The sequence below is a fragment of the Cyprinus carpio genome, chromosome B21, assembly GCF_018340385.1.
Source record: "Cyprinus carpio isolate SPL01 chromosome B21, ASM1834038v1, whole genome shotgun sequence".
NCBI classification, from domain to species: domain Eukaryota; kingdom Metazoa; phylum Chordata; class Actinopteri; order Cypriniformes; family Cyprinidae; genus Cyprinus; species Cyprinus carpio.
The window spans coordinates 4,791,171-4,813,029 of record NC_056617.1 but is presented as its reverse complement, the minus strand read 5'-3'; the positions used below and the strand labels follow the sequence as shown (position 1 = coordinate 4,813,029).

At 36.1% G+C, this 21,859-nt stretch overlaps 1 protein-coding gene and 1 long non-coding RNA gene across 6 annotated transcripts in view; one reads left to right on the top strand and one right to left on the bottom strand.

Moving 5' to 3' along the window:
- Window positions 1-1,880: 1,880 nt before the first annotated feature.
- LOC109104898 (noelin-like) overlaps window positions 1,881-21,859 on the bottom strand; it is a 30,266-nt gene continuing 10,287 nt past the window's right edge. The window contains exons 1-7 of one of the 4 annotated variants that reach the window (XM_042748450.1): window positions 18,786-19,882; window positions 17,523-17,672; window positions 16,417-16,572; window positions 13,613-13,832; window positions 12,840-12,968; window positions 10,326-10,432; window positions 1,881-4,219 (exon numbers count right to left, since the gene is read on the bottom strand). In XM_042748450.1, coding sequence (XP_042604384.1) covers window positions 3,545-4,219; window positions 10,326-10,432; window positions 12,840-12,968; window positions 13,613-13,832; window positions 16,417-16,572; window positions 17,523-17,672; window positions 18,786-18,935 — 1,587 coding nt within the window. In that variant the 5' untranslated portion in view covers window positions 18,936-19,882 and the 3' untranslated portion in view covers window positions 1,881-3,544. Of the gene's footprint in view, window positions 4,220-10,325; window positions 10,433-12,839; window positions 12,969-13,612; window positions 13,833-16,416; window positions 16,573-17,522; window positions 17,673-18,785; window positions 19,883-21,859 lie in introns of those variants that run through there. The other 3 variants (XM_042748451.1, XM_042748452.1, XM_042748453.1) reach the window with 3 other exon arrangements.
- Window positions 11,670-14,643, top strand: LOC122141323. Of its 2 annotated transcripts, none has more exons than XR_006157707.1 (3): window positions 11,670-11,822; window positions 12,073-12,301; window positions 14,390-14,643. It is a non-coding gene; the product is annotated as an uncharacterized LOC122141323 (long non-coding RNA). The 2 variants fall into 2 exon arrangements; XR_006157708.1 differs by lacking the exon at window positions 14,390-14,643 and adding an exon at window positions 13,334-13,600.

Here is a 21,859-nt window from a genome sequence, read left to right as displayed (position 1 = left end):
AATGAGAGAGAAAGGGAAGGGGGAGAGGAGAGGATGACAGGACGGGCAGCGGGAAAGAGAGAGAGAAACAGGAAGGATGAGAGAAAGAGAAAGGGAGAAAATAAGAATAATCAAAATGAAAATTTATTGCTTAACACTAATGAGACAAGCTGTAAAAACCCACATGAGAGAGATAAGAACACTATCTTAATGGAGAAGGAACGAGAAAAAGAGATTCAGAAGGAAGCGTTTGACTTTTCAGGCCCGTTTCCAGAGAGATAGAGGGATGATAGTTTCTCATTCTAAACGTCTAATGCTTTTTGCCTAAATCCCATCATATTTCCATCAGGACACGAGGGGTCACTGCTTCAGGTCTCTTATATTCATGTGCAGCTGTATCTGTTCATTTCAGTTCCATTATTAACTTAGAAAGTGAAACGCTTCCTCTGAATTTTTTGATAAAACGGTTCCTCTGTGTGTGTGTGTGTGTGTGTGTGTGTGCGTGCGTGTTTGTGTTTTAAATCAGCATAAAACTGCTTTTGCTACTCATTTGGCTCCAAGCATTTTTTAGCGGTGAAGCAGTAAGAAATCTGTGGCAGGTATTTCTCCACTAAGAATTATTTGGGTGGTGAAAATATATACATATTTTTTTATTTCAGAATTAAATTTTAATATTATATATTTAAAATAACAATGTATTTTATTGTATATTTTTAGTATTATATTTATTTTACGGTATTATATATATATATATATATATATATTATATCGCGATTAATTGTTTGAGAGCACTAATATATACTGTGTATATATATATATGTGTGTGTGTGTGTGTGTGTGATAATATATGTGTGTGTAATAAATAATATGATATTGATTTAATTTAAATTGTAAAGTATATATATATATATATATATATATATATATACATATATATATAAATATTCCATCTTCATTTGGGGTGGTATAGCAGTTTTGTTTTTAATAAAAGTTTAAATCAATATTAATTTAGTGTCCCTTCTAAAATCATTGCTGTTTCTTTAGTGTTAGTATCTACTCGTTCCATCCCACTCCACAAAACATAAATAATATTAAACTTAAAAATACAGTAAAAAAGTCAAAACATTGTTCACTCCTGCCCTTTTACCCTAATAAAACTAGCTTAGCAAGTTTAGCATTGTGTAATTCTTAGCCCCCTGTCCTAGTAGATGGCAGTAAAGTGATTTGTGTATACTACATTTGGGTAAGAAAGTGTCTGCAAAGTATATCATTTTAATATAATTGTATCCCTCAACAGGCAGGACAAAAACTAGCAATTCTCAGCAGTGTTTTAGTTGAGCGAGCCATTGCTACATTATGCCCATGTGGGCTTGTAAGTGCAGTATGTTGTACTGTATGATAACAGCCATAATGATTACAATATCTGTCAGACGTGCTTTAAAAAAGGGAATAGAAAGCTCTAACCTTTGATTAGTCATGTTATATAATTAGTAGATGCTACGACATTTTTATAATATTTATTTATTTCAATTGCAACTAAAATGCAACTTTGTAAATATGTTTTGGGCCTGCTGGGCTTCAACTGTAGTTTGTACTGTATAATAACAGTAATAATCATTAGAATATTTTTCAGACAGGGCTTAAAAATAGTTAACAGAAAGCAATAATCTTTGATCAGTCATGTTACGTAACTGGATTAATTCATCCTATCCTCCACATGTATAACAGCTAATGAAGCTTGGCTAACTAACATCAATTAGCATCTAGTTAATCAATGTAGCCTTGTTGGTTATACTATAGCAAAAACCAGCATCCCGAAGCCAGTTTTTGTGCTACTTTCTTTCAATATTGGGATGAAACCTTGACCTCATGATGAAACACACTCAGAGATCAATACCGAATGATGACATCAGGACATAAATCCTCTTTTATTGATAAGAATCATCGTATTGTGGGTACAACACACATCCAGCTAAGCGCAAAAAGAATTAAAGCTGGAATTAGCTTTAGCTAATTAGCTTCATAAGACAGTATGAGCCTTGATAAAATGAGTACAATATATATTAGACTGCTCAATGATGTTATAGTTTCATATTCATATTTTAGATGTCCTCCAAAGTGACTTAGAGACATTTTACATTCTGATATCAATCTTTTTCGTGACAGAAAGGTGGCTTTCTAACGCCAACGAACTAAAACAAAGACACTAAAGCATCACCCAAACAGACGGTAGTACTGTAAATGACAAAAAACATCAAACTGTAAATCTACAAAAATCAAGAATTGGCGTTAAGAAACAAGCCACTCGAAACAAACCAGATAGAAACAAGCATGTTTTTTTTAAATTCCCAGGTTTCTAGAGACTATAATGAACCCCAACCTCCCTCCCTCCCTGATCCCAAATCAGTCATGTACAGCGTCACACAGGTAAACATTCCTTTGAGCACACCTGCACATGTAAAAACTGCTCATGCAAAACTAAAGGATCATTTTACAAGAATTCACCAGCACGGAGACTAAATCGGAGTAAGATTGTACCTGAACCATCTGCTAATAAAACCGGCACATCTGTTACACGGAGTTGGTGTATCGTAGCAATCATGATGCAGATGCAGCTGACATCCATTTACAAGCACAACAACGTGTGTATCAGTAGCCTGAAGGGTGATAAACTCACCAGAGAAGGTATAAAGTCAACATGAAATTATGTTTTTGTGTTATCAGGATATTCGACAAGAAAAACGCTGGACGAGACTTGATTTTATCCATTGGGAATTGATTGCACTGGTAAATATGACCAGAATGATGGATATGTTCAAATAAGTGTTCTTGTTGATCCAAAAGTGAAGGTTGTTTCAGAGGTGGAGCAAGTTTGGTAATTATGCATATAAAGACCGGGAATGTGTGATTTCATGTTGACTTTAATAGCACGCTTTGGTCTGTTCTCAGGTGCTACATACATGTAGGTTGTTATAAAATACCATGATATGGTCCGCATCACAACAACTTAATCGCAAGTAAGTTCAAGTAAAATCTCACGAGAGTCCTTTGAACAAGCTTTCAACAGTCAACGCCTTCACCCAATCATATTTTTTTGTATTACCTAAAGAAACGAGCTTTGCAAAGCACACAAGTTGGAGTTAGGATATTGCACAGACTGGTAAGCCGTCCGTGTTAGTTTGCCAAGTGAAGCACCATGGGTTTTCCTGCACACGCTCAGTTTATGAGGTTGAGTGTGGGCTACTAGTCCGTAACTAATCCCAACTTTCTCTACATTTCAGTGCGCAGAAAAGCATGGAGAAATGTCTTTTTAGTGCTACTGGAAAACATCTGATCAGACAGTGCCCTAGAGAAGTCCGTTTGTAAAAAAAAAAAAAGAAAGGCGTGGCTTTGTTTATTTATTTTAAATTTTTTTGGCATCTGTTCATGATTTTGTGTTCTATTTTCCATTCACATGTCTATTGTTCAGATTTAGTTTTCATTCAGCATAACATTTTTTGTAACAATCCATCGAAGAACATTCCTAAAGATTGTCTTCGGATACTCACACCCAAATCCTCCAAGGTTACAGTTGCTCCGAGCGGATGACATGGAAAAGCGTAACGTTGTATAGGACTTGATGTCCGTTATTCCAGGCATAGAGCGCACGATCTCGTGGGTTGTAGTCCAGCATGGAGATGTGCGAGTACTTGTTCTGCAGAACGATATCGATGTACTCATACGTCGAGGAGTTGGTGTGGTAGGCGTAGTAGACTTTCGTCCCTCCTGAGTAGCCGTTGGTCACGTACAGTGTCCCGCAAATCATAAACGACTCCCCAGCGCTGCGTCTCGGGTGATTGGTCGTCCAGCTCTGGATTATATGCAGGGTCAGGGGGTGGAGCTTGCTGATGACTATGTTCCCCGCATTCTGATTGGTGGCGTAGACAGCCCAGAGCCCGCCCTCGTCCACCATGAGGTCGATGTCAGAGTGTCCGCCCCAGGCATAGTGGTAGGTGTTACTGTAGCCTGCATTATCCAGACGCTGAGATTTACTTATGGTGGATGTCTTGAAGTCAAACTTGATGATCATGTTGCTCTGGAACTTGTTGAAATAGATGGAGCCATTGTAGACCACCTGACCCGTCCCGGACCAAGGGTGCGGCAGGCGGTGAGACGTGAAGTTGTCCGACGTCATGAAGTCCGCCATAGACTTATATTCCCGCACAAAACGGTTGTTATGATAGCCGTCCATGTACCACACCTAAACAGAAGTGAGAGAGTAAGTGATTAATATAAATGACTTAACAATACAAGGAATTGAGTTAATGAGACACATCCCTGTAGCAAGAGTATGCTGAGCAGATGTGCATTAGTTCTCATCTGGAGGATGTCGTTTTTAACATTTGCTCAACTAGAGTATGTCTGCTGAAACATTCCCTGTCGGATGTTTGCACAAAATGCATCAGATGTTTGTCAGAATGTATATTAAACGCAAACTTTTTAAGATGTTCATCAGGGTTGTGCACCATTTTTAAATGAGAGGTAGCAATCAGGAACTTCAATTGAAATTCAGATTTATTTTGAATCTTGGATGTTGGCTTTACAAAGTCTTCTTTGAAAATTTTTTAGCTCAAAAAACCTTGAAGTGTGTAAGTGGATGGATGGATGGAAGGACGAACGGACGGATTGATGGATGGACAGAGGGATTGATGGACGGATGGAAGGATAGAGGGATTGATGGATGGATGGATGGACAGACGGACGGATTAATAGTTGCTTGGATGGATGGATGGATGGATGGATGGATAGTTGGTTGGATGGATCAGTGGATGGATAGATTGATAGTTGGTTGTAGATAGATAGATAGATAGATAGATGGTCAGAATTCTGGCTTGACATTCACAGAATCAAAACTTGAGTACAGAAGGTTAAACTACAGACTCATCCTTTTAACGATCAATAGAAGTAGGTCAAGTTGTTCTTTATTTTGTCTGTGCTTGCATTCGATTTTTTTGTTCTGGCATGAATTTACCAGCACAGCAGGACGTGTTCAGCGAGGTCTTAATTAAATTCCAGACTGAAGGTGTCCATCCTTCCCTGGCTGTGGCAGAACGCAGGCGGTGAAAACTGACAGCCAGGACGTTGCTGTGTGCCAGGCATTACGAACCCTATGGGGATAATTCCAGATCATTCCGGATAAAAGCGACTCTCCGTGGAGATTTCCCAGCATGGCTGGGGCTTCTGTCTCTAGATGAGCGAATGGGAAGGTAGAGCAGTCACGCTTATGGAATATTCCAGAGCTTCGCGGCCCAGCGGGACGTCTTTGTGCTCTCTTTAGGAGGCACGAGGCAGTAAACAACATCTACTGTATATATCAACATACAAACCCACCCTTTCTCCATGTTTGAACATACTGCACAACCTTGATCTCTTTTGAAACCCACAGTTGTTCACTGTAAGGCTGCAGCAATAACATTTGATTCGATTTTGTTGTGTTTTAACAGCATTCTTCACAATATAAACTGTTCCAAAGCAGCTTTACTCAGAGCAGTGTGCAGTGAGTGACTTCTGGGCAGAAGTGGCAACTATAAATCCCCAAAAGTAGAAGGAAGTGCCAAGAATCAGCTGAGGGAGCTCATCCTTTGATCAACACCAAAATAACACCATAAAACAATTTTTTTTTCCTCCAAGCTGATGTTTTTTGAGCCAGGATCTGGTCAGCATTCCATGTAAAATTTGGTTGTTGTTTGAAGAAGTCTCTTATACTCACATTTATATGATAAAAAAACAAAAACATTAAAACAGTAATATTGTGAAATATTATTTTAATTTATATATATATAATAAATTATAAATTATATATTATAATAATTATAGATATAAAGTGTTTACGCATCATTACTCCAGTCTTAAGTGAACCATGATCCTTCAGAAATCATTCTGTTATTATTAATATTGAAAACAGTTGTGCTGCTTCATATTTTTGTGGAAACTGTACTTTTTTCCACAATTCTTTGATGCAGTGTTATTTTAGTATCGAGGTGCTATTGAATCCGGTTTGATTTTTATATTTTTCATTTTAAGTTTAGTAATAGTTTAATTTGGTTGTGTGGTTATCTCATTTTTTGTATTTTTTTTTTTTTTTTGCCAATAGTTTTAATTAATTAATTAATTTATTTATTTATTTATTTATTTATTAATTTATTTATTTATTTATTAGTTTAGTGCATCAAGTTAAACTAAATAAAAATCAGAAATATTGACTTAGCAACTAGCTGAAATCATTTTTAAATATATTTTCTTTATATTTCATTTAGCATTTTATTTTATAAGTAACAACATGTTTTTTTAATGGTTTTAATTTAAGTTTTAGTTAACTACAATAATCCTGCTTTAATAAATAGAAATAATAGCATTTGAAATAGAAATTCTTATACATATCTTTACTGTCACCTTTGATCAAATTAATGTGTCCTTAATGACTTAAAATTATTTGTTAGGCAACACAATTTTATAATAAACAGTACAAAAAAATTCATTTTGAGTTCTGAAATGTGCTTTATATGCAAATAAGTTGCTTTAGTGAATCAGCTGTCAATCTTTACGCTAATAAAACTCCTTTACAATGGCAAGTGTGTAAAACACGGTAAATAATCCTTTCTGATAATCATATACATGCAGAATAAATATTAGCTTATCCTGTGCAATTTGGATGCCAGGGCACATTTTTTTGTTGATTTGTAAAGCTACTGGTAGTATTGCTATTTTTATTTCTGTATGCATCATCTTCAGGCCACAACAAATACCTTTATGGTCAGAAGTTGGAAATCAAATAGGAATATGATCAGAATATAGAACACAGCATTAATATTTGACCATATTCTGGTCGGTCAGAGGGTATTTGTTCAGCTTTAGCTTAATGCTCATGCAGAGCTTGAATGCTGCTCCATCTCTCCTTGGTATCTCTGAGAGCAACATGCTGCCAAAGCTTTTTATCTTTGAAGAGCCAAAAACTCGCTTGCTGTGAGATATTGCTTATTGTTCACTCCCACACACACACATCTTTCTCTCCACGCTCTGTCTGTCTCACACATACAGCCTACGGTCTCATCAATCTTTGAGAACAAGAGCCTCCAACCCAAAGTGTGAGAAAAACAGAATAAGAGGGAGGGGTCTGTGGGTGTGAATGAAGGTTATATGTTCACCAGCCTGATTTATAATTGCTCTGCTGTGTTTATGGCGTTTGGAGGGACTAGCTTGCACAAGGCATCAGTTTAATGGCTTTTTGAGTTCGTAATTGTGTATTTTGAGGTGAATGTGTGTTGTTTCTAAATCAAAGGTCTAGTATGAGTGTTTGCAATGGGATCTAATATAATTTTGGGTTTTCTATTGGAGTATTTGTTGTTCAGTCTGCTGTACACTGTAAAACTGGTGGTTGGTGAACATTGATTTTTTTTTTCTCCAAAATTGTAAATAAAACAAAGATTATTGGAGTGCATTGCACATGAAAATACAATTTCAGCCTATCTCCTTCAACATTTTACGTTTAATTGAATGGAACACATGAAGACTTGTAATTTTTTGTAATTATTTGTGGAATTTACTAGCAATTTGAATAAAACTTTCATCAGTAATTGTTTTTTTTTTATTGTTTTTTTGTTTTTTTAGTGTAACATTGTTTGCAAAATGCAATAAGAGCTAAACTACAGTACATTACGAATATAGTCACAGCATTGCTATATTGATAATATATTATGACCTTCAAGAAGGACACAAATTGTCTTTAAATGATTGGCTTTAGCAAATCTAATGTAATTTCAAATTATATTATATATTTTTGAGCTATATAGCAATAAGATGGTACAACATTTTTGATGGAATATTGGTGCATGAAGATGTAGCTACTAACATGTAAACTAAAGTTACTGTAATAGTTGGTGAACACTGAACAGGTTTTCAACATGTTATTGTATTGTTTCCTTTATTTCAATTTATATACAGTAGTGCTTTATATAAAACGCATTGTTTTAAAGCAGCTTCACAGTAATGAACAGGAAAATACCAGAATTAATGATGCAAACTTCATCAAATATTAGAAAAACTCAAATTCTGCTGTAAAGCAGTTTAAACTGAAGACAATGCTGTCATTATTCAGCTCAGTTCACTTTAAGTTTTGTTCTCATCAGTGAGAACTGGAAAGCTGCTTGCTGAGAAACTTCTCACAAACGCAGCAGTTAAAGCATATGCAGCTCTGGGATGCCAACTGCTAATTGCCAATTTGTCATTTAGCCACATTTTAATGCAAAGCAGGGTGCAAGACATTTATTACAGGAACAGTCACTTGAAACCTGGGGTTAAGACTGACGGATAAATAAGTCACATGTTATAGCACACTTCTGCTATGCCATACAACATACCACAAACCCTCTTCACACTCTCACAAATGTCTGAGAAACGATTAGGCAAAGATTCGGCTTATTCACACGGGCTGTCAGGAAAGTCTCCTTTCCACCTGCCCTCATTCATCCTCCACAGTCTGCTGTTTCTTAACCTCCACCTGTTATCACAAGCCCCTCTGCGGCCTTCATTACGAGCCCCGCTGGAGCACTTCACATCTGGATGAGTGGAAAATTATTTGGCCTCGCTTATTGTCCCCTCGTCACGAGTGTTAGTGACCTGACTTCAGTTCCGTGGATATCCAACTTGCAAACGAATTGCTGTTTTTTAACTGGATCTTTTTCTAAGTGATTCATAAATGTGTTTGAAATGATAAACAGTGTAAAAGTAACTCACAAATGAATTATTGCCAACTTGTTCTTGTTTGATTCTTTTGTTCCAGTGGACTCATAAATTGTTTGAAAATGTTATTTGAATAATTATGTTAAAGTAAACTTGAAAAAAAAAATTTTTTTTTTCTTTTGGTTCCAAGTGATTCACAAACTGTTCATAAATGTTGATTGAATAATAAACCACATTAAACTAAGTAAACTCGCAAATGAGAACTGATTTTTTTTTCTTCATATTTTTTCATTCCAAGTGATTGAAAACTCTCTGTAAATGTTGTTGGAATGATAAGCAATGTAAAAGAAAACTCACAAATGAATGGTTATTACGAACTGCTTCTTTTTTCATTCTTTTGTTCCAAGTGATTCACAAATGTTTTCCAAATGATAAACAGTTTAAAAGTAAACTCGCAAACGAATGTTTATTGTGAACTGGTTCTTGTTCCAATGGACTTACAAACTGTTTGTAAATGTTGTTTGAATGATAAATAATGTAAAAGTAAACTTGCAAACAAATGCTTTATTAATGAATAATATATATATATATTTTCAAAAAATATATCATATATTTTTTTCATGATAAAGAGTGTAAAAAGTGATCGCAAAACTCTTCGAAAATGTTGAATTAGAAAGTTGTTTAAAAGAAGAATAAAATGCAGTGCTTTGAATCCTGGGAACATTTTTGAGTGGAAACATAAAGAGTGTTTTTTTTTTTGTTTTTTTTAATCAGTTCACAGAGACAATTCATCAGCCACATAGTGATCATGTGATTTTAGCCGATCCTGATGATGGACTAAATATTTAGATGATGTATTTTCTGAAATGGCATGAGGGCAAAGAAATTCATTGTGTGTTTTAACTTTTCTCTGTGTACTTCAGCATTTGTGTATGACGGCTCAGCCTTGAGGTTTGTTTTTCTTATGGTTATATAAAGCAACATAGTTATAAAGCGGTTGCCGGCAGCTATGTGCTTGTGGGTTTTTACTGCCGGCATAAAATAAGCAGCTATCCTCCACCACCTGCATGTTAATGAATCTCAGAAATGAATCCTGTTTGTCCTACAGAAGGAATTTACTGCTGTACAAATACTAAGAAATGCAGAAATGCAAGGAATGCACATTAAATTGATCAAACGTGACATTTGTAATATTCCAAAAATTTCTATTTTGAATAAAGGCTGTTCTTTTGAAATGTGGATTCTTTAAAGAAACCTAAAAAATGGTTTCCACAAAAATATCAAGCAGCACAACTGTTTTAAACATTGACAATCATAAGAAATGTTTCTCGAGCAGCAAACCAACATATTATAATGATTTCTGAAGGATCATGTGACACTGAAGACTGGAGTAATGATGCTGAAAATTCAGCTTTGCATCACAGAAATAAATGACATTTTACAATATATTTAAATAGAAAACAGCTATGTTAAATTGAAATAATATTTCACAATGATTTTACTGTATTTTTGGTCAAATAAATGCAGCCTTGGTGACATGACACTTCATTTCCCCAAACATTTGAATTGTATCAAATGCCTGATTGCATTTATATGTATTTAAAATATGTTTTTGCGTTTACACTCACCCTAGTGTCTCCTTCAGGAGCAAGAGGGTCCGTCATCCAGGATCCGAATCGAGACCCGGATGTTTTAATAGTGATTGCATCACTAATGCCGGTCAGCTTACCACACGCTGCAGGATGCACAACACACATATTTAATTACACACACGTATATATAATTGCACTCACACACACACACTCACACACACACACACACACACTTTCTTGCGAGAAGCCTGTTGTCACACACACACAAGTTTAATGACTTCAGAGATTTAATGCTGTAATGTTATGATGAGTCTGATTCAGTCATAATTGCTGTGGTAATCTTATATATTGGTGTGAAGGTTATGATTAAATGACTTATAATGAAGCTCAGTGTGACTCAATTAAAGTTTTCAAGAGGAAAAGTCTTCACTGATAATAGAGGAAAACATACGAATGTTTTTCATGTGTGTGACAGGGAAAGAGAATATATACAGATAAGTTGTAAGATAAATATAAAAAGTTATGGTTTTTGACGTCCTGTGGTGATAGTGAGTAATAACTGTGTGTGTGTGTGTGTGTGTGTGTGTGTGTGTGTGTGTGTGTGTGTGTGTGTGTGTGTGTGTGTGTGTGTGTGTGTGTGTGTGTGTGTATTTTCACACGATTGAGATTAACACTGAGCTGTAATCAGTTGTCTGGGGGGAGATACAGGACTAAATTATTACGCTTCTATCTTTAGACTAAAGCTCTGATTCTCTCACACTGCAGACACACATCTGCAAAAAACACACCCCTCTCACATAATGTAATGAAGCAACGTATGAGATTACTGATTCATTATTGTCAATATACACTGTAAAAAGTGATTTTTTCAAGTAGTCAGTATAGATTATTAGAATATGATTTACAAGAGAATAGGATTTCAGTCTTCTATTTCATGTTTAATTTGATGTTACTTGCTGTTTCTTTTTCATTATATGTGAAATTTACTAGCAATTTTTGAGTAAAAATTGTTTGTACACCATACAGGAAAAAAACAACAACATGAATTTCACGTGTGAGCACATGTGAGAACATGTTAAATTCATGTGTTCTTGTTTAATCTCATGTGATCACATCAAAATGCTATTTGAGGATTTATGTTTGAACAAGTGAAATAGTGAACTACATTTTTATGTTTCTAATGAAAATGTGATTTTTGCTGTAAATCTGATGGCTTTGAACAGTAATAGTAAAACATGTTTCCTTGACACAGCACAAACTCATCATGTCACGTGTGGGATGAAATGTGCATGGGAATATGTGAAATTCATATGGTTTTCCTGTAAATGTTTCATATTCATCAGAAGATGAAGCTCAAGTGTGTGTCAGAAAGGAGAGATCAATCAGTTGTTTTAAAGCCGTATTGATCGTACAGTGAAACTGGCCCAGATTTCTCTTCCAGAAACTCGGAGTGAAGGAGAAAGAAAGATGATACACACCAAAGAAAAGATGCTGGTGTGTGTGCATGGATGCTGGGAAATGGAGGCTGTGATGGTGAATGCATAATTTTACTCTTTTATAGCTCTGAAGACATGAACTGATTTCTGAGTAATGCTTCATTTAAGTATCAGCTACATCTCAGATGTTTCTGCTAAAATAAAAACAGATCCAAATGAAAGAATAGTCAGCATACAGTAAGAGTACAGAGCTGTATAATGAATGTAGAGAGCAGCTCAGAACATTTGATCTTAGTAGAAATGGATGAAAAATATTGAAATCTCTGACTTTTGGTCAAATCACACAGTTTGAGATGTTGAGATCTCCTCTGAAAACTCCAGAAGAGACACAGGAGAATACTGGGCTCATCTGAAACATCTGAGAAGCAGGAGACATAAGCAGAAGTCTCCAGTTGCTCTCCATTTCATCAAGAAGAAACAGTCAATTTAAAGAGATCTCGTTTAAAAAATTTCTTCATCATTGGAAAATGGCAGACAACGTGTTTGAGAAATCAGATTAGAGTGAATCAGAGACAGGTGAGATAAGATTCTGATTTTGACTTCATTTCTCTTATTATAAATGCCTTAAATTGTACCCAATCTTCTTTAGTTTGCTCTTAAAAACAAAGGTTTTTTGCAGTGATGTCATAGAAGAACCAGTTTCCTTTCAATGAACATTTCCATTTTTTTAAGTGTGAAGAACTCTTTCCACTATAAAGAACCTGAAATAGAAGGGTTCCATGGATGTTAAAGGTTCTTAATGGAACTATGAATGCCAATAAATTTGTTTGTTTATTTTTTATCTGCTTATGAAAACCATCATGTGTTGGTGCTTTGGAGTAACCAGGAGACAAAACACTGATTTTAAGAACCTATAATGTGACATGAACTTTTTTTAATCTCCAAAGAACCACACAGAAAATCTGGAACAAGCCAAAATAGTTCTTGATCAGAAAGTTCTTTGAACCTGAGATGCTGCTAAGAACCTTTGTTTTTAAAAGCGCTGCTTTATTAATTAATTACCGCTTCACCCTTGATTAATCATCAGTTGTTTTTGACATATGGCGGCTCATACCCATGACTTTTTGACTTGTGTTAGAAAGTCCAGCGTCTACTCGCACACTTGGGTGGGTATATTTGTGACACATGTTTAGTCTGTGAGTAGTTAAATCAGACAAAGTCGTCTTCTTCTTTCGGCAATGTCCTCAAAGAAAAAATTATTCATAAAACAAGTAAATACTGCTTGTTTTAATTCTAAAATGATAGCTTTTCTTAAATTAATTCTACAAGTTTGGTACCAACATGTGACATAATGTTAATAGCCACAAAAATAATTTGTCAATTTTATGTGATAAAAAGACACGTACGATGAAAGTTAACAGGTCAATTTCAATTTCTGGAGTATTTACAGTGATATTATTATTTTATAAAATTAGTTCTGTTAAAATGTGTATTGTTTTAGCTGTAAAGGTTTACAGTTTTTAAACTTTTTCTACACAGTGTTGTAAATCCTATCTAATATATATATATTTCTAAAAATTTCTTTTTTTTTTTCTTTTCATGCCAAAGTTGTAAAATTGGACTTAGAATGCTTGGATAATGCGTGGCTGTAATATTGAAATGGTGAGTGTTTCAACATTTACAAATTGGCTACATTCACTTCCATTAAATGTACCATAATTTTATTTTCCTAAACAAGAGAAGGAACAAGTGGAAATTTTGTGGTGATCAACATTATGCCACAAATTGAGCTTATTTTATACTGTACCTGGAATTCAAACGATGTTGAGCCACTATCATGTCTTGTGTAAACTTTGTTGAGAAAGATAAATTTGTTGTGTGTCTTACCGAGCTTCTGCATGCATGCACGTAACCGCTCCTCAAGACTAATCACGCGGGAGTGCAGGTCATCATAGTCGTAGGCTCCCATCTCCTGCTGAAGGAGGCTGAGGCTGGACGTCAAGTTCTGCACCTCCTCCTTAAACTGCTGAACCAGCCGTGCGTCCGCTTTGTACTCCTCCAGTACGGGAATCAGCGGTCGCAGCTCCGCCATTTTTGCCTTTATGACCTGTAATTATGTAACGTGGAAACGTTGGAAAGTCATGCCTATTGTACACTCTGAAACCTGTCTGAACCCTTGCTGGCTATGATAATTTGAACAATCTAGGTGTTGAACACTGTTGTGTATAGTGTGTTTGTTCATCTGGACACTCTTAAAATAAACATTTCAAAGGGTTTTACAGCCATTCAAGTTCTTATAGAAAACCACATCTGCCTCAAAGTATGTGGACATCTAAACACCACACCAATCTGCTTCAAATTTTCAAAATCATTGGCCTTTACGATGAGCTGAGACCCGTTCACACCAAGGATAAAACTATAATGATAAAGATATCGTTCTCAATTTAAAAGAATGGCAGAGGCCACACCACATTTATAATAATAATGGTGTATTTTATAATTCACCTGACTTTAAAGAGCACAAGAGGACAACAAAACTGCAGTGCGCTTATAATAAACAAAGTTATCATGCGTCGATGTTGGACGCTAATCGTTATAGTCATCTTTATAACTATTGTTTATGGTGTGAATGAGCATTTAATCTTTGTTTTGCTTCTATAACAGTTTCTACTCTTCTGGGAAAGTTTTTCTAGACGCTGGAACAAGGCTGCAGAGATCTTCTTCTGAGCATCAGTGAGGTCAGGAATCGATGTTGGATGATCGAAAAAGGTTTCAAAGGTCTTCTATGTTAAGGTCTGGGTTTTGTGCAGGTCAGTCCAGTTTTTCTGCACCAGACGAAAGGATAAACCATTTTTTATTAACTTTGCTAGTGCAAAAAAGCTCTGTTCTATTTTAAATGCTTGTTAACCCTTGTGAAAAAGAAGTGTGCTTTTTGTATAGATTTGAATTAGTTGTATTGTACTTAAAATCTTAAAAGTATATTTTTAAAAACCTTTACTTGCAGATAATGCTTACAGATGTTTTAACACACTTAAGTACACTTTGTGTAATTTGTAATAATGTCAAATTAAAAATATGCTTCAAAGTACATATAAGTCATTGTTTATTGTCATACTTTGAAGAAATTAACTAATACAGTTTCGTTTAATTGTAAATAACATGCAATTACTGCAAGTGTCCAAAAACATTACATTCAGTTCACACTTAAGTATATCAAGTATATTATATTGTGTACTTATTTTTCACAAGGTAAAGAGACTGTTTTGGGTGTAGTCTTGATTTTATACATCTTTAAGTGATGTTGTAGAGGAAAATCGTCTATCTTCCAATCCACAAAAAAATCCACTTTTGTAACAAATGATGCTAATATCAAGAACTTCAAATGTAATACAAACTTAAATTTGCATATAGCACCTCAAGAACCCTGAGAAATGGTATTTAATAAGACGATTCTTTGCTGAAGTGCTTCAATAAACCAATAAAAACTTTTATGTTTAGCAGGTTATGTTTGTGTGGTGTGTGTGTGTGTGTGTGTGTGTGTGCGCTTGTAGAGCCAGTGAGAGACCAGAGGCCAAGATGCAGTAAAACTACTCATATCCGTATAAAAATAATATATCTACAAACATTTATCGACGAAATCAAGCGCTCTGAACACGGTAAACAATTGGGAAAAGACTTTATTAGTTGTCGTTTAGAATGCAACAGCAGAAAGGGACACATGCTGAAATTACAACTCACATACAACAATGTGATGTTAAGATTAAATTCTTTACTTCCAAAAACGCATATTACTTCAAAAACCAAAGACTCATAGTGACAAATAATAAGAGTAATAATAATAATAATAATAATAATAATAAACTTAAGCAATACTTGCAAAGATGAGAATAATAATGGTAGTAATAGTAATAATAATAGCAATATAGCAATGAAACTAAATAAAAGGTAACAATTCTTTAGAGTAGCATGCAGGAGGAGATCTGATTGGTGGTTGGATAAGGGAGGGGGGAGGAGTGTTTCTTACAGCTAATGTCGAATAGAATATGAGAATCGTGACATAAACAGCGTGACTGACGCCCACTTCAGCCAATCGTGGGTTAGACCTGCCTCTTCTGGCCTCTGGCTCTCCTATCATGTCTTTATAGTTAGCCCTGCAAGCAAGAAACAACACACTCAGCACAGGGAGCTAACTCACTAACCTAGCCAACACATTCACGTGCTCTCACAGTCACACACGCACATCTCATGCACTCGCACACTCACGCTTGTGTTAAAAAGTGCAAACAAAATTACAGTCCATGCATGTGACAGGTAGTATAGTGTGTTATGGGATTCTTTGATTGCTACATTATAGAAAAACACTAAATGTGCAGATCCTTTATTTAATATTAATATTTAATATTTTTTTAATTTCTATTTTAGTTTATTTTTGTTCTGTGTTATTATTTTTAATTTAATAATTCATATTTAATTTCGCTTTCTTCTGTTCGCAAATGTAAAAATGCAAAAATGTTCACTAATAAAGTTCACTAATTGTTTGGATTGAATCAGACAGGTCTGCACATTTGGCAAAAATCACACAAGCGTTTATAGGTGTGCATGCAATCTGCAGTGTTTGTGTATGAAAGTGTGGAACGATGTGTGCATTTGTGTGGAATATGTGCACTGCTTGCATTTAATTGTGTGTTTACCTTGTATTGCTTGGCGATGTTTTGTTTGTGGTTCTCCTCCACCTGTCTGAATTTGGTCTCCAGGCCACGGAGCTGATCTTCCATCTTCACAACGTACTGCAGGTCCCTCTGGGTCCGCTGGTCCAATACTTGGATAGACTGCGTCATGTTTTGCACCTAAAAACACACACAGAAGTACCAGAGATAAAGTGGTTTTGTAAGTAAGCACATTTCATATAATTCTTCTTCTTCATATATATATATATATATATATATATATATATATATATATATATATATATATATATATATATATATATATATAAGATATAAATAAAGAAAAAAAATATATATATACATATATACACAGAATACTGAGTTTATTTTTTTAGTTTAGAGTTTTATGGCAGATTATTCTTTAATTTGTTATTAAATTTGTTATATATAAAGTATATACTTTGAAAATAAACATATAAAATAAATGATAAAAATATACAATAATAGAATGTATTATATATATATATTTAATTTGTTATCCTCTTGAACAGAAATACAATGTTTTAATTTTTTCTTAGAATTTTCTTTCATTTCATAAAATTATTTTTATTATTATTATGAAAATATGTGATGGTGAATATAACTACATATTTAACAAGATATTAAGTTTTTTATTTTTATTTTGATAATTTGATATTTAATTTGTTATCCTCTTTTACCAAAAAATAACATTATCTTACTTCCACTAAGCTTAAAATGATCTGATTTTGAAGAAACGTTTAAATATATCGACTCTAATCATCAATATATAACAAATCTAGTGACCTTCAGCAAACTAGCGAGTTCTGCAGCTATACCACGTCTGCTAATGATTTGATGTGTCCGAGGAGTTGCATCATGGTCTTTCTGAGGAAAGGCTGTTTGCCTTTGCGCCAGCCATGTTCCAGAGGAACTCATTAACTCAGAGTGTTTGTATGCGAATAATGTTGTTGTTAGGCTCATGCCTCTAGGTCACTTTGATCCCTGGAGGAAAGCTCTGGTTGTCATAGATTCTGTGTCTGTGGCAACTTTAGGTAGGTAACATGATGCCCAAGGGCAAAGCAATAGAGCATTATGGGTCAGGAGGTCACCTTCTCCAGGAGCTGGCGGAGTTGTTTGGTGCGGGCGTCTCTTGAGCACATGGTCTGCTGAGGTGCGACGACCGTGCACACACACCTGCCCTCGCTGTCCTGAGCCGAGCTGTACACCTGCCAGGACTCCTCTGGGTTAGCAGGTAAAACCTGACAACAAGAAATATTACAACATCTAAACTTCATAGTTTCATTTATAATCCCAGATTTATTGGCATTACAAACACATGACACAAGATTACGAAATCCCATCTGCTTGTGGCACGTCAGACCACGCCCACCTCCCCACCCACCAATCAAAATGCAGCAGCTTTACATCAGCCTCATTCACGCACACAGTTTCGTAGTCTATTTGACTGACAGCTGTTAGAAAGAGGCGATCTGTCCTGCTCGGCTGTGTCATTCTTGAACTGCTGTTGAGTTACAGATCCAATCACAGTCTGTCTGGAGTTGGTGAGGGTGAGGGACAGATGGAGGATTGATGAACATCCGCTGATGCAGGTCTGGAGAATCCGAAATCCCCACAATCTCTACACCAGTGGAATATTACAAAACTACAAACAGACTTTGATTCTGTCTGCTTTGCAGACTTTTCATGTTATGTTACATTTTTAATCTGGCCTGTGGTAAACCCCTTATATTTTTTTAAAATTCAAAGTGATATTAATAATAAAATTATCCATGAAAGTGAAAAAGACTGAACCACGAAAGAGCTACACAACTGCGTTACATCCACTGTGTGTTTAGTGATATAGCTTATTTGTTTCATTCTTTATTCTTTTTTTAACATAAGAATGTGCTCAAAACACGTTCTTGCGAACGCTAAGGACTCAAGACGTGTTAAAATGCTTTATGCCTTTGCCTCTTTCAGTGGGCTTTCCATGCTCATTCAAATAAAATCACAAAAAGAAAAATGCTCCTTATATCTATTGACTTTTTGCAGCAATTTTGTTTTATAAAAAAATTATTAGAGCTAATTAGAACGCGAAAACATTACGAATTGTAATATTAATGAGCGGATCGTTCGAAATTCCATGACATCACAATCAGCAGGTCCGAGAACGCCACTTTTTTTAAACCGAGAAAGCGCAAGGAGGCGTGCACACACGTTTCTGCATTGGACATTTTTAAAGAATGAATGGAACAGAATGCAAAAGAATGCACATTTGTATACAAAAAGCGCTTTCAATGTGGAAAAACACATTAAAGGCTTAATATTTGAACTTTTCGTTTGAATTTTGGGGGAAATAACCCGAGACTTACTCCTATACTCCGGTCGGGATAGCCGCCCTGCGCCGCGGTCAGTTTGGTGGTGTTGAGCCCCACTAGTGATGGAAGTGTCTGGGACATCCAGTTGGTGATCATTGCCATGGTGCTGAGCACCACACCGATCTTCAGCAAAGGCACCGACATCTCTGCGCACTGACCCAAACTCTCATTCTACACGAGCCACCGGGGAGCCATAACGGCGAGCATCGCTGCCCGTGAGCGCCTTGTGCATCACCATCATCCGCAACATCTCCTCTGACGGTCCCGGTTCGGACAGTTTCACTGTGCTCATCTTGATTGCCAGTGATTGAATGGAGTCCGGTGTTGTTAAAGTGATCAAAACTGAGCGGTTGTGACCCTCGTCTCTGCACGCTGCTCCCCTCTGGTGTCTTTTCCGTTATCCGTGCCTTTTTTGTGTGCGTTCACGCCCTTATTGGTCCGCCTCCCCACGCAAGTGAATTACTCAGGATGGATTACAACTGCACACATCGACTGGTCTCCGTAGATGAGAAAGGAGGCGGCGCCACGCGTTCCTATATAAGGGAACGCGTGAACGCGTCAAGCGCCCCTCTGCTCACGAGACGCGCCACCGGGGATTTGCACTTGGCAACGTATCGTGTTAATGGCCCGATATTGTCATAGCCACGCGCCCGGTACGGTTGTAAAGCGAGCATCCCAATGTCACGCCCCAGTCCGGGTCAATGCGAGTGAATAACGATCCTGCCCAACGATCACATTTCTCCCGCGGGCCCTTTCTTACTGTTGCTCTATTGTAATCATTTTTAAATGTCATCTCTATGCAAATGATAAAAACACTTTGAGGGGCGTCAAATTTTCGGTCAGTATTTTTTCTTTTCGTGCACCAAAGTTTTCTCTTAACAGTTAACCGTCTTCAGACAAAATATTTACGCTTTTTTGTGATTAAAATTGTAATATGAGAATCTATAATATGGTTAAAAGGCCAGTTTTATAGTTTTTCTGTTATATTCTGAATGAAAAAAATGAAAAAATGCAAGCAGCGTACTGTTGCTATGGATATCGCTTCAGGCAACGCGACTTTTTTCTGACTTGTCACCACTGATCTATAATATAGAACATATAGAACATAGTCATATATAGATCAGTGCTTGTCACTTGTTGTTACTGAAATGTTGTTTGACTTTAAATACACACCGCTAAAGGGTTATTTTAACAAGCACCCTGTCATAAGTAACTTTTAATCAGTGCTTTTTTTTTATTTTTTCAGAAATAGTACAATTAAAGGACTCACAAGATGTTTCAAGAGGACATATTGCTCATATAAGCACCTGTGAAATAAATGGAAACATAAGTGGCATATTTGTTTGGAATCTCTTTATTGCAACCTTAAACATATGTAAATATCTGATATGAACATGTGTAGATGTTTTATATATAAGAGGGTCCCGGAAAGGGCCCGCCCTGCATGCATCCTACACACTCAGTGCCGTAAGTGCATTAATTCAGTTAGCATTAGAATGACTCGAGCGCCCCCGTGTTGTGATCGGCAGTGCTGTGATGCAATTACACCCGACCGCTATCTGGCACTAGGACAGAATGAGTAGTGCAGTCTCATGCATCACTTGTTTAACACCTATTATTCACAGACCTAGACATGTCAGTAAATAGTCGTGACACAGTAAGAGGTGAAAAACACGTCACAGTTACATGTGCATGAATCGTGATACCAAAAATAACCATATATAAGTAAACTGGGGAAACCAGGACTATGTGTCACACTTCTTACTAAGTGAATATTTCTCAGGGTAGGTTCTTTAAAAGACCATTTTTGTGTAAGTTCAGGCTACATAAAAGTTTTTAATAATTATACTGTTATTGCCTAGGGAAAAATAGATACAGTTCTGTTTGTACGTTTAACTGTCCCCTGCACTCGGACATTTTGTCACACTACATGGGGTAAGTTGTCACAATGGGAACCTGCTTTTTAAAACTGATTTGAGTATATTTTGAGTTTGAATTATGAAAAGTTTGGCTGAATAGGGAAATATATATATATATATATACACACACACACACATATATATAACGGGCTGAATAGGGAAATATATATATATATATATATATATATACACACACACACACACACATACACACACACGAAAAACATATATATAAAACGTGTGACAATATTCCCCAAAATTTAATGTAGCAAGTGTGTGTTCCCCCCTTAAAAGAGAAGATGAACTGAAAGAACAGACAGAACCCTATGAATGAACCAGATTATAATTCCAAAAAAAACTGCTATTTTGGGGAAAAAAACATGAATACGTCAAAGGTACAGCACTTCACGTAAACTGACCTTTGAGTGAGAGAGAAACAGGCTGAGAGATATTCAGGGAGTGTCAGGCATCCAGTTGTGTCTCTGTCAGCATATCCAACCTCACTTTAATAAAACATCACACAGAAAACATCTAAAACACTGAATCTAGGGCAGATATTCTTTCCGGGCCTGTCACTGTCTATTACATGCAAACCCATGCACACTTTTTGGTTTGATTGTGGATCCACAATGATTCCGATCTGTCTGTACTGGCCTTAAAGGACTGGTTCTGCCATCATTTACTCATCTTCATGTCCTTAAATCTGTATGATTTCCTGTATGGTTTCCCATAGAACACAAAAATTGTTATTTATAACGGAATGTCCAAGGGTGTTCTTTTCCTTACAGTGCAAGTGAATGGTGACCACAGCTGTCAGTCAAGGTTGAAATGTTAAGACTGAAATTTCAGGCTGTTCCTCTCACAAAGCCATGGTGTGACTTGAAATTTAATGCACAACTTGAAGTAACTACTTTTTTAAAGGAATGGTTCACCCAAAATAAGAATTTGCCCTCAGGGCAAGATGTAGATACATTTGTTTCTTCATTAGCACAGATATGGAGATCTTTAGCATTACAGCACTTGCTCACTAGAGTGTTGTGGATTACTTGTGGCTTATTGTGATGTTTTTATCAGCTATTTGGACTCTCGTTCTGATGGTACCCATTCACTGCAGTGGATCCACTGGTGAGCAAGTGATGCAATGCTACA